The following is a 13,036-nucleotide window of genomic DNA, read 5'->3' as shown; positions in this document are numbered from 1 at the left end:
AGGAAGGAGCATGTTGGTCTTTCGGCTGTGCCCTATATCCTCCCTATCTCCACTGTTCTCCTGGTTTGGGATGGGCCAGATCTTGTACTATGATAACAGGGGGAAGGTGCCATGCCTGTTGATGCTCAGGGGTTATTACTGGCTCTTCACTCAGCCATCATTGCTGGCTGGTTCATGGGCTCATAGAGGAGATGGGGATCAAACCTGGGTTAGCTGTGTAAATTAGATAACTTACCCTCTGTACTACTACTCCAACTCCTCTGCACTTTGGTCATTTGATCTGAACTTGACTTCTTTCCTTTATTCTGGCCCCAGCTGCTTCCTCCATGTTGTTATAATCCCAGAAGACTTGTTGCTGTTGTGAGCACATAGTGGCATCCTAATCTGCTTCTCTTAGAGCTACTTCTACCCCCGTGTCTTTGTCTAGATAGACCCTACTCTGGTGTGTGGTTTCCAAGCTGCAGGGAGTTGGCTCCCATGTTCGGCTTGCTTGGAGGAAACTTGTCCAGGGGACTCCACAGTTCATGGCCCTTGCTGTGTCCTCACCTCCTTTCCTTCTCTTCTGTGCAGGATCTGCGGGAAGAGTGCATCAAGCTGAAGAAGAGGGTATACGATCTGGAACGGCAGAACCAGTTGCTGAGCGCCCTGTTTCAGCAGAAACTCCAGCTGACAACAGGCTCTCTCCCTCAGGTGCACACCATCCCCAACATCCCCTTCCCCTCACATCTCAGCTCTTTCCGTTTCCAGTACCTCCCCTGCTGTCCTTTCTGTGCTAGAACCTGTAGTCCTTCAGGGAGAGTTCACTTATCTGCTATACCTGAGTCTCGAATATGGAGATTCCCCATATGAATGGTGTCCCTTCTTGTCATCACAGAAAGTTTGTGTTTGCTTGCAGTGTGTGGGAAGATGGGTGGAGACTGGAAATGCAGTAATTTTAAGCTCCCAAGGGGCCCTTTTGGCCACTGAGTAGCCTCTCCTTGGCTCTGGAGCTAGGGTGAGGCTGCTATAACCCAGGGTCAGGGAGGCACTCTGCTCCCCCCATTCTCCCCTCAGTTCACCCACTGTCATCCAGCCAGACCTGCCTCACCCAGGACAAAATATGCTGGGAATAAATTCTGGCTCAGTTAAGACATGACCTGGGTTCACTCTGCCAGGAATCCTCAAGGATGGGGGAGACATGGGCTGGAAGAGCAGAAGCCCTGGGGCCTGAGGTAAATAGTGTATTCTGAAATCAGCAAGCACACCCCTACCCCAGTATGAACAGGAAGAGAAGAAGCTCTTTGTGCTTCTCTCTGCTACCAAATAGGATCTCCAAGCCCCAAACCCCTAAAAGGAAACCTTCCATCACCGAGACCTTTCTGGTCTGGTACAGAGGCAGGAAACCATAGCAGAAGACCTGGGGCTACCTCTAACTCGGGCTTTACCCTAGAGCCCCACACTGACCAAGTTCACCCCATCCATTCCCTCTCCCAGGGCTAGGGAAGACTGAAGTGAAGATCATCCTTAAGTCATTTATTTATAGTTAAATGCATACTGGGACATGAACCCCAGAGACTGAGGGCACTAGATTTATCTTCTCCAGAGATAATGTGTCATAGTAGAAAGTTCATGAGTGAGGCTTCAGATAAGCTTGGATTGGATCCCTAACTGAGTTCATTCTTAGCTGTTTGTGTGACCTTGAACAAATAATTTAACCTTATGAACTGTTTCGTTTCCCTCATGATTGGGGTGACAAATACCTTGTTATAGGTTATCATGGAGACTAAATGAAATAATACATAGTGCTTGACCCATCATAAATTGTCAGTAACTGGTAGCTATTTATCCAATTTTACCAAGTTGTGTTTTGTTAGAATGAAAACACATTGAATAAATGCCAATTACACTTTTATTGAGAGTAGAGCCTTGGCAACACATATGGACATGGACTGAATTGTAAGGTGCTGGCTATAGGCGAGGCCATACAGTGCACATGCTACAGAGACCCTAGAGCAGAGAAGCAGCCCTGTCTCAGGGTCAGAGGCCTCAGACAAAGCTGGGGGAGGGTATTTTAGGAGAGAGTCTGGTCTAGATGTTGATGAATAGAAGACCTAGAAAGGTGAGCATGGGTTGGGATTATCAGTGGCATTATTGAGGTTAGGAAGGGAGCAGTAAACTATCAAGCTGGACTGGAACAAAAGCTGTGGGAAGAGCAATGAACAGGGCAGAGGGAAAACTGGGAGGCCTGCAGTCAGCACTGGGGTTCAGATTGGTCTCCATAGGTAGTGGATAACATAGGAGCCTGAGCATAGAGATTTTAGGCTGAAGTGTGCTAGGAAATTGGAATGAGACGGGTCAGGAGATGAAAATGGCTGAGCTGAGCAGCAACTGCAGAGTGCTGGAAGAAAGCTGGGAGGTAGTGGGAACCAGTTTTCAAAGATTTGATCACTTCCACTTTACCTTTGAATGTCTGGCCCCAGCTCTGCACACAGTTGGCCAAGTTGAGTCCCGGGCAGGATGACCATCACTCTTGCTAGCTCTATGGAAAGGTGTCTGCATGAAGGACCTTAGGATGCCAAAGATGGCTCCCCTAAATAAATGATACACAATTTTCTTTTTTTGTGGGGGAAGTATGTTCAGGAAATCCCCTGAGGGATCCCACTAGTGATTTTCACCATAGTGGTAGTAGTTCAATATAAGAAGAAAGTTATGCTACTTGGGCTCTCAGATCCTGGGGATTACCTGAGCCACCCTATAAGTAATGGGGCCCCCAGGGCTGTGCCCAGTGATGTTTAGGGTATCAGGTAATGTCAGAAATGTAACCTCAGTCAGATATATGACTGCCATATACTCTACCACTGTATTTTATCCCAACCCTCTTTTATGTTTAAGGACATCATAGGTTGAGAGCCTGAGATGATGATGAGATGAGAACCTAGAGCTTTATTTGCAGTAGAGCAGAGTTCTCATCCAGCCCTGCTCTACCCAGCTCATGATTCTTACTCTCTTCCATTCCCACTGCTATGAATGATCATTTTTTTTTTTTTTTTTTTTTTGTTGAGGGACTTATCCAGAGGTACATGGAAACCCAGTAACTCTTCATTCACTTATGTAGGCATTATGGTTGGTACTTGGGCCTAGAGATCCTGGGCCATCCTGGCAGTGCCCATGGGTGGATTTTTTTTTTTAACTCATGTAGGGGCTGGAAAGATAATTAAGGTACTTGCATACAGCCAATTCTGGTTTGATTCTTAGCACCCACTATGGTTCCCTGAACACTGTCAGGAGTGACTCCTGAGTACAGAGTCAGAAATTGCCACTTACATGCCAGAGTGATAGCACAGCAGGTAGATCATTTGCTTTGCATGCAACTAACCCAGATTCGATCCCTAGCATTCCATGTGGCCCCCCAAGCCTGCCAGGAGTAATTTCTGAATGCAGACCCAGGAGTAACACTTGAGTACTGCTGGGTGTGTCCCCAAAACAAAAAAAAATTAATTGCCACTGGGTCTTGCCCCCACATTTTCTTATTTTTGTTTTGTTTTGTTTTGGGGACACACCTGGCAGCACTCAGGTTAATTCTGGCTCTGTGCTCAGAAATTGCTCCTGGTAGACTCAGAGACCATATGGGATGCTGGGGATCAAACCCAGGTTCATACAGGTTGGTCACATGCAATGCAAAAACGCCCTACCAACTGTGCTATCAGTCTGGCCCCCAGCCCCATATTTCTTAAAAACAAATAGATAAAAGTAAAATTTCATGTAGAACCACACTGGTGGACCAAGTATCATTGGAAATGAACCCCAGGAACCCTGAGCAATTCCTAGGAAGCTTCCCCCTCCAAAAAAAAAAGGTGTCAGTAACATCGTTCACTGAACTAGTTTATAAGCTTTTTGTGCCAGAAACTCAGGTTCAATTCCTGGCATCACATGGCTCCCCAAACGTTTTTAGTAGTGAACCCCAAACCACACTCTGGTGTTGTCTAGAGTTGTAATACATCTCATCTTATAGCTCACTATTTCTGTGCTCAGCAACTCTTGCTATGCCAGTGGGACATTCCAGTAAGTTTTTCATTTTGTTCTACCAAGTTTTTTTAGTTCTGTCATTTCTATTTGAAGTTTTTTCACTTCTACTCTCATATCCTCTTGAGTCTTATTGGCTATCATTCTGTGGTTTGAATTCCTTGAATATCCACAACATTTCCTCTCCAAAGTCCTTATTAGTGAGGCTACATAGGTAGCTGATAGTTGGGTCTTCAGAACTACCATCTTCATTCACTAAGTGTGGTGGGGTTCTGTGTTGCTTCCCCATTGTGACCTTTGCAGTATGATGGTGTTTTTTGTTTTGTTTTGTTTTATATGTTGCAGTGTGGCTCACTCACAGGAAAAAATGTTCAACCACATTTTTTTACCAGAGAAATGTCTGTCTGCTATTCTGTCTGTCTACCCTCACTTTCTTGGAACTCTGTGACTAGAAGACCCCTCCTCTTGTCCTGGTGCTTCTCTTTACTTCAGGGAGCACTGACCTGGGTGTGAAAATGGCTCTTCTGAATCACAAAGAAGACCACTGCCACTCTGCCTGCCTCAGTTTCTTGAGCTTTGAGCCATGCTCTAAGAGTAACCCCCTGAGCACTACCAGATGTTGCCCCCAAACCAAAATATAAATAAAACTTAGTAAACACTCAGAAGCTACAACACACAAAACAAAAGAGACTTTGGAGAATGAGATATAAGGAAAAGCTTAGGCTGTGCAGTACATAGTCAGATGCCTGGGGAAGAACAGACTCTAGACTAAGAAGAGCCTAATTAAATATTACCTTTGTCATCTTCAAAGTAGATGTTCTACATGCAACTAGTTAGAGGGAGAGAAATGAGACTCTAATTTTCGTCTCTTTTTAGAGCCCAGAGCCAGTACTTCTCCACTGGTTTCACCCATCCCTATGATCTGGGGATCCTGAGTGGGGACATAGGTATGTCTGCACAGGAAGGGGTTGCAATTCAACCTCCCAGAAGAAAGGGAGAATTCCTGGAATGAGGACAGGCACCCAGATTAGGCCTCTGCTGCCCTTGGATCCTGACCTACTCCTCCCTCCAGGCTCTCTCCCCTGAGCATTCTGTCTTGTGGCTCCTCTACAGTCTTGGCCAGTGTGTGAACAAGTGTGAGAATTGTTTAGGGTCCAGAAATGCCCTTGAAGGAGCAGACTTGGAGGAGCTTTTCTGATCCCTGGATGGGAAAGTCTAAGCTACTTGAGGGAGTCTGTCATGCCCAGAAACTTATGTACTAAGACTGCCTCTATCCTGTAGATCCCATTGGCCCCACCTCAACCGCCATCAGAGCCCCCCACCCCTCTCTCCTTGAGTGCCGAGGGACCGGCAACCGTGCTGCCTCTGGGACGCTGTGCTGGACAGAGAGAGGTAGGAGGGCGGGTCCATGGTCTTCAGTGTGGTTGCTCCATGGGAAAGGATTCTGCTTCCTGCTCGCATTCGTATTTAGGCTGGAAGTAGAATTTCTCAGCTGTTGGCCCTACACCAAGAAAAGCTGAACTCCAGTTATAGTCTGGCTCATGAGCTGCTGAGTGCATACTTGATGCAGCTCCGAGGGCTCTTCCCTCCACCCGACCCTGGGCTGAGCACCACCCTTGCTTCTCCACCCTGCTGAGGTTAAACCTGGTCAACACCCCTCAATAGGTGACACAAGGAGCATTGTGAGTTACACAAGTAATTCACAGAAGGTCCTATTGTCTGCACCTAAGAAGGAAAATAAAGAGGGAGCCCCCCTCTTTATGGGCTCAGAGAGTTTGTCAGCCCTGAGCACTCAAGGCCTTGCTGCAGCAGCTGGCTGAAGATAGCCTACCTCCACTCTCCCTTTTTTCTTTTTATGGGTTTTTTCTTTTAGGGTCGTCTTTGGGGCCACTCCTGGTGGTGCTGAGGGACCACATAGTGCTGGGGATCAAACCAGGATCAGCTGCATATAGGCAAAATACCTTAATCCCTGAGCTTTCCCTCTCAACTGCTGCTCTCTGCAGCCTTTCGAACCTGACTGCTCTTCCCCAGAGCTGTGAGAGCTAGCCTTGAGGGGGGCAGGAAAGACACCACCAGGCCCTGGTATGCCAGGAGGAAGAGTTGGATTTTTGTTTGTTTGCTTCTGGGGCCACACCTGGCGGCGCTCAGGGGTTACTTCTGACTCTGCGCTCAGAAATCGCTCCTGGCAAGCTCGGGGACCACATGGGATGCCGGGAATCAAACCTGGGTCTGTCCCAGGTTGGCCTAGTGCAAGGCAAACACGCCCTACCGATATGCTATCTCTCTGGCCCCTAGAAGGAAGAGTTGGGAGTTACCAGTGCTCAGTGGTCTTAGAGGATGCTAAGCCTTCCTGTCCTGGGCACAGTCAATTCCTACCAAAGTTCCAGGAAAAAAAAAAAAAAACAGACCAATGCTGCTCCCCTCCCATTCGGGTCCTCCAACCCTCTCAGTTCTGTTCCAGTGCCTGGTCTCCCACTTACACACTTTCTTCCCCAAGGTGTGCTGGGAGCAGCAGCTGCGGACAGGAGGTCCTGGCCTGCCGGCTGCCCCACCTCTGGCACTCGACGCCCTCTCTCCATTCCTACGGAAGAAGGCGCAGATCTTGGAGGTGCTGCGAGCCCTGGAGGAGACAGACCCATTGCTTCTATGCTCATCTGCTGCACCCTGGCGACCTCCAGGGGAGGCTCCTGGCTCCCCAGAACCCATCAATGGCGAGCTGTGTGGCCCACCCCAGCCTGAACCATCCCCCTGGGCTCCCTACCTGTTCCTGGGCTCTGGCAGCCTGGGGGACTTGCTACACTGGGAACACCTCTTGGGGAGTCTTGGAGAAGAGGAGGGGACAGGGTGGCCCTGGAACCCCGGTAGGAGCACCACAGAGGCCCAGGGACCTCCCTGTGCCCCAGGCAGTAGCTCATCCTCCTCTTCCGATGAGGCTGGTGACCCCAATGAGGCTCCTAGTCCTGACACTCTGCATGGGGCCCTGGCCCACAAGCAGCTGAACCTGGGCCAGATCCTTGAGGACACAGAGTCTTACCTGCAGGCCTTCCTAGCAGGGGCCACAGGCCCGCTCAGTGGGGACCATCTAGGCCCTGGACAGCCATCTTCCCCAGACCAGGCCCCCCCACAACTGTCCAAGTCCAAAATCCTCCCCAAGTCATCTTGGGTTGGGGGTACCACAGAAGCTCACAGGCCAGGCTTTGGTGCTACCTCAGAGGGCCAGGGACCCCTTCCTTTCCTCAGCATGTTTATGGGTGCAGGAGATGCCCCCCTGGGCTCACGGCCTGGCCACCCCCACTCCTCATCTCAGGTGAAAAGCAAGCTCCAAATTGGCCCCCCTTCTCCTGCAGAAGGCCAGGGACCCCTTCTGCCCTCTCTAGCCAGAGGTCTCAAGTTTCTAAAGCTGCCTCCAGCTTCAGAAAAGATCCCCAGCCCTGGAGGTCCTCCACTCAGCCCCCAGCTCCCCCGGAATTCTCGAATCCCCTGTCGGAACAATGGCTCAGATGGCAGCCCCTCCCCTCTGTTGGCACGCAGAGGTCTAGGTGGGGGGGAGCTGTCCCCAGAGGGGCCACAAGGCCTGCCTAGCAGTCCCTCATCCTGTGCCATGCCCTCTGACCCTGACCCGCTCAGACCTCCCCTGCCAGCCTTGTCTACATCTTTGTCCCTAGGCCCCAGCGGCATGTCTGCCTGCTATGAGACTGTCCTGGACCTTTCCCAGGAGCCTTCCCCAGAGCCGCCTCCATCCCCACAGGTGCCCACCTATCCACAACTCACTTTGGAGGTGTCCCAGACCCCAGAGGTCCTCAGAAGCCCAGGACCTCCCCCCAGCCCTTGTCTCCCAGAATCTTGCCCCTATGGGGGTGCCCAGGAAAAGAGTTTGGACAAAGCAGGCTCAGAGTCACCCCATCCTGGCCGTAGGACTCCAGGCAGCTCCTCCAAAAAGCCCAGCCAGGGAGCAGGGCGACGGCCTGTGAACACTGGTCTCATGCCCCTGCAAGACAGACTGACTGTACTGGGGAAACTGAAGACTGGCCCTGAGGGGCCAGAGAAGAACGGGGTGTCAGCCAGGCCTGGTTCTGAGAAGGGCCGGGGAATGGGGAAGTCAGGGGAAAGCACTTGTGACCCTGTACTCCCCACCTCTCGACATCCTGAGCAACCTGAGGTCAAAGGCCTGAGGGGGACAGTGGCCTTAGGTACAAACAGCCTGAAACAGCAGGAACTGGGGCTCCTGGCAGAGTCTGGGTCCCGAGTATACTCCTCCCACTCCATGGGTGCCCGGGTGGACCTGGAGCCTATCTCACCAAGAAGCTGCCTCACCAAAGTGGAGCTGGCCAAGAGCCGGCTGGCAGGTGCCCTGTGTCCCCAGGTACCCCGCAACCCTGCCAAAGTGCCAACTTCTGCCCCCAGCCTGGGCAAGCCTAATAAGAGCCCCCATGGCAGCCCCACAAAGCTACCTTCTAAGTCACCCACCAAGGTGGTTCCCCGGTTAGTGGCCCCATCAGCCATTAAGGAAGCACCTAAGCCCGACAAGGGCAAGGGGCCATCCTGGACAGATGGTGGTGGCCCCACAGCCCAGCCCACCTCTCCAGCCCAGGGCCCTGCTAACCCAAGCCAGGGTCCCAATGGGCGCACCCCCCACTCTGCCATCGAGGAGAAGGTGATGAAGGGCATCGAGGAGAACATGCTGCGACTCCAGGGCCAGGAGAGGGCACCAGGCCCTGAGCCCAAACACCGTAACACCAGCAGCATCGCCAGCTGGTTTGGCCTTAAGAAAAGCAAGCTGCCTGCACTGAACCGTCGCACGGAAACCACCAAGAGCAAAGAAGGGGCTAGTGGAGGCTCTCCACTCCGGAAAGAGGGCAAAACGGAAGCCCGGAAGCTGGAGGCCGAAAGCCTCAATATCTCCAAGCTGATGGCGAAAGCAGAAGACCTGCGCCGTGCACTGGAAGAGGAGAAGGCCTACCTGAGCAGCCGGGCAAGGCCCCGGCCCGGAGCACCCAGTGCCGGGCTGGGCCAAGTGCAGGGCCAGCTGGCTGGCATGTATCAGGGTGCTGACACCTTCATGCAGCAGCTGCTCAACAGGTGAGGGACACAACCTTCCAGGGAGCTGCCTTTCCTAGGTACCAGGCCAAGTGGTAGCGCTTCCATGAGTATAGCTAGGACAAGCTACAGCTTGTCCATACCTCCATGAGTATAGCTTAGACAAGAATCTGAGGTGTGGGCTCCAGCTTCCCCCAACACTATCTAATGGCAAATTTGCCAAGATATTTTCTTTGAGAAGTTACTGAGGGTGTTTTATTGAACTATCTCACATTGGCTGAGGCATTCCCACTTCCCACACAGTCCCAGATGCTAACTAGGCTAAATCAACTTATGGGTCTCTGTCCCATGGATTAAGGAGGACCCCTTCCTTCCTGGCCTTGGACCCCTGCTACAGACTTCAGCTATGGGTGTAAGAGAAGGGGTAATACAGCCTTAGGGTTACCCTGTCCGGGCCAAATGAGGAATAAAGTGGTTCAGCTTGGCAGGCCAGTCAAGCTAAGTGGGATTGATCAGCTCTGCTCAAGCAGTATTGAGATGCCTCCAGATAGGGAGGGTCTCCATATCCTGCCCATCTCAGGGACTCCCCATCTTCCCTGCCCCGATCCCCAGTTTGCTAGGTCCCTGCTTGTGCCCAGCAGCAGGAGGGTTGACGGGGCAGCCACCAAGGAGAGGTATTCATCCTTAGGCCCAGCACCCTTGGAGGAGCCAGGCCTCCCTCACCCCCGTCTGCACCGCTGCCCTCTAGGGTGGATGGCAAGGAGCTGCCACCCAAGAGCTGGAGGGAGCCCAAAGCTGACTATAGCGACTTTCAGCCTCTGTCCTCTGATCCCAAGAGCCCCTGGCCAGCCTGTGGGCCTCGGAATGGCCTGGTGGGGCCCCTTCAAGGCTGTGGAAAACCTGGAAAGGTAGGTCTTGGGATAAGGGGTGGGGAGGGGACTTGTGCAGAGAAAGGGGCTGAGTGTCCTTCACCCTCACAGCCGAACAGCGAGCCAGGCAGGCGGGAAGATGTGCCCTCAGAGGACAGTCTGGCTGACCCAGTGCCCACCTCACACTTCACAGGTTAGCAGGTGAACCCAGAAGTGGGATGCCCCCTACCCCCTCCTAGCATCAACCATCTTGATGCCAAGCCCCAAATGGGAACGGTGCTGCCCAAGAATATCACTCCTGCTTCGCCTTCCCTCAGGCCTGGGGGACACAGGGATAAAGGCCAGGTGGGAAGTTCAAGGGACTGAGCCTGCCTGCATGCAGCTCCCTTCTTTTCCTCTCCCAGCCTGCGGATCCCTGACTCGAACCCTGGACAGCGGCATCGGGACCTTTCCTCCCCCAGACCATGGTGGCAGCGGGACACCCAGCAAGAATCTCCCTAAGTCCAAACCACCGCGGCTAGATCCCCCACCTGGGGTTCCTCCTGGCCGTCCCCCACCTATCACCAAAGTCCCTCGCCGTGCCCACACACTGGAACGTGAGGTGCCAGGCTTAGAAGAACTACTGGTGAGCGGGAGGCACCCCAATATGCCAGCCTTCCCTGTGCTGCTCACGAGCACCCCGGGCCACCATGGCCACCAGGCTTGCCCTCATGGTGAGTACCACAGTGGTCAGAGCTCCCCTGGGCTGTGCCCGCACCCCATCCTCTACCCACCTTCAGCTTCTTCCTGGACAGATCCCTGTGAAGACACCAGCCCTCCGCCTCCTGTTCAGCTGGCCAAAAACTGGACCTTCCCCAATGCGAGGGCAGCAGGGGGCTCCTCTGACCCTTTCCTTTGTCCATCCCGGCAACTGGAGGGACTTCCCAGGACCCCCATGGTGAGCACAGCCACAGGGAATGGAAACAAGACTGGGGCGTGAGTATGGCCTGCCTTGGGGGAAGTGAGGGATCTGCCTGCCCCTATACCCCATTCACCCCTCTTGGGGAAAAGCTTCCTACCTCTTCCCATGGTTGACCTATGCCCTGTCCATTTCATTCTCTGCAGCCAGGCAGTGTCATATGGGGCCTCATGGTTGGGGGTACCTTCCTCTCCAGTATTCCTGCCTTTTTCAGGCCTTGCCTGTGGACCAGAAGCGGAGTGTGGAACCCAGCCACCCAACCCCCACGCCTCAGGGCCCAGCGTTTGGGGGCAGCCGCACCCCCAGCACATCAGATGTGGGCGAGGAAGGCAGAGTGGCCAGCGGAGGGGCCGCTGGGCTGGAGACCTCAGAATCCCTAAGTGACTCACTCTATGACTCACTCTCTTCCTGTGGGAGTCAGGGCTAGAGGCTGTGCCCACCACCAACCCGCTCAAGTTGGAAATCACAGGCCGGATCAGCTTGTGGGGCCCGACTGAAGGGACCAAGAAGGCTTGTAGATAGAGGGTAAAGGGTTTCACCCTCACCCTGGGGCTGCTGCTGTAAAAATCTAACTCTCAGCTCAGGGACAGACCCACCCTTGGTCCCTTCTCCCCAGGGTCAGGCTCTTCCAAGGGGGCTCTCAACTGCTCAGTTCCCCTTCTTGAGTGCTGGGTGCCCTGTCTGCAACCATGCCATCTCTGCACCCACCTGCTCTCATCCCCAAGCCCCACGGGACCAGTCCAGAGGTCTCATGCTGGAGTTTTGGGGAGATGGGCCAAGTTGCCTTCTCTGTGTGCCCTGATCTCCCTGCTGTCTGAATGGTGCTGCCCCCTCCCTCCCCAGGTCTCTGGGGTTCATTTGTCATTTTTGTTTTTTGTTTTTGTTTTGTTTTTAATATTAAAATGCCTGGTCTGATCACCAACCCCCAGCCCCCTACTATGGTTATTTATCTGTCGGTAAACACAGCTTCTCTGCTTCTGCTATATCTCCAATAAAACGTAGAGGCCCATCCCTGCCCCCCGACTCAACTTGTTCTGTGGTGGGTGGGTGGGTGGGTGGGTGGAAACTGCGTGGACATCAGATGAGAGGCCAAAGCAATCTTGTGAGGGATTGCCCACAGGGAACTGGCCCAGGTCACCCTGAAAGGTAAAGTTTAGGGGATTGGGACCTCCTTGGGCCTGGGGCTAGGAAATTGCCCTTACATTGGTTCATGGGCCCACACCAGCCACTGTGTGAGGTGTGCGCTACAAAGGGACATGCATGCAGAGCTCCTGACCAACACAAGCTGACCTCAGCATTTAACTTCCTGTCCAGAGCACAATTAGGCTTACTTGTCACTTCTCATTTCTCAGACTTTGAGGTTTTCTTTTTAAGAAGCAAAATCCAGGACTGGAAACAGTACAGCAGGGAAGATATTTGCCTTGCACAGGACGACCTAAGTTTCTGGCAACTTTCTGCCAAGTTTCTGTTTCAAAAGTGATTCCTGAGCTCAGCTGGGTGTGCCCCACCTCCAAAAAAAGCAAAACTTATCTGAGTAGTTTTGAAGATTTTTGTGGTTCTTGAGTTTAGGGCCAGAGAGGTAGAGTAGCTCTGTCTAGGTACTTTTGAAGTACCTCGGAGGGCCACCTGCCTGAGTTTTGAAAACTTGTCTAAGGGGCTAGAGGGATAGCACAGCGGCTAGGGGTTTTTTGTCTTACACTTGGCTGATCCGAGTTTGATCCCCGGCATCCAATATGGTCACCCCGAGCCTGCCAGGAATAATTTCTGAGTGCACAGCTAAGAGTAACCCCTAAGCGCCACCAGATGTGGCCCAAAATTTAAAAAAGAGAGAAAAAAAGAAAACTCATCTAAATATACTTTTGAAGACTTCAGTGGTTTTTGAGGGATCAAAATAGTAGCTCAATGGTTTGAATGCCAACCTTGCATACAAGAGGCCCAGGTTTGCTCCCTTAGCACAGAACCTGGAATACCCCCAAATATTAATGGGTGTGATCCACAAACAAAAGTCAATTTAAGAGGCCAAATAAATAGTACAGGAGGTGACACACTTGTTCCATCTCCACCATGCCCAGGGGGTCACTCCTAAGCACAGATCCTGAGCACCTGAGTGTTGCCCCCCCCCTTTTTTTTTTTTTTTTGGTTTTTGAGTTACACCCGGCAGTGTTCAGGG

General features: G+C 52.4%; 1 protein-coding gene across 3 annotated transcripts in view; it reads left to right on the top strand.

The window, feature by feature from the left end:
• NCKAP5L (NCK associated protein 5 like) overlaps positions 1–11,788 on the top strand; it is a 45,922-nt gene extending 34,134 nt beyond the window's left edge. For all 3 annotated transcript variants that reach the window (XM_049783350.1, XM_049783349.1, XM_049783351.1), the window contains exons 6-13: positions 571–690; positions 5,284–5,394; positions 6,500–9,081; positions 9,788–9,947; positions 10,020–10,101; positions 10,313–10,621; positions 10,703–10,845; positions 11,081–11,788. In XM_049783350.1, coding sequence (XP_049639307.1) covers positions 571–690; positions 5,284–5,394; positions 6,500–9,081; positions 9,788–9,947; positions 10,020–10,101; positions 10,313–10,621; positions 10,703–10,845; positions 11,081–11,293 — 3,720 coding nt within the window. In that variant the 3' untranslated portion in view covers positions 11,294–11,788. The remainder of the gene's footprint in view (positions 1–570; positions 691–5,283; positions 5,395–6,499; positions 9,082–9,787; positions 9,948–10,019; positions 10,102–10,312; positions 10,622–10,702; positions 10,846–11,080) is intronic.
• Positions 11,789–13,036: the final 1,248 nt, after the last annotated feature.

The sequence above is a fragment of the Suncus etruscus genome, chromosome 11, assembly GCF_024139225.1.
Source record: "Suncus etruscus isolate mSunEtr1 chromosome 11, mSunEtr1.pri.cur, whole genome shotgun sequence".
Lineage (NCBI taxonomy): Eukaryota > Metazoa > Chordata > Mammalia > Eulipotyphla > Soricidae > Suncus > Suncus etruscus.
Note: the sequence above shows the minus strand (reverse complement) of the source record. Positions and strands in the feature narration are given on the sequence as shown.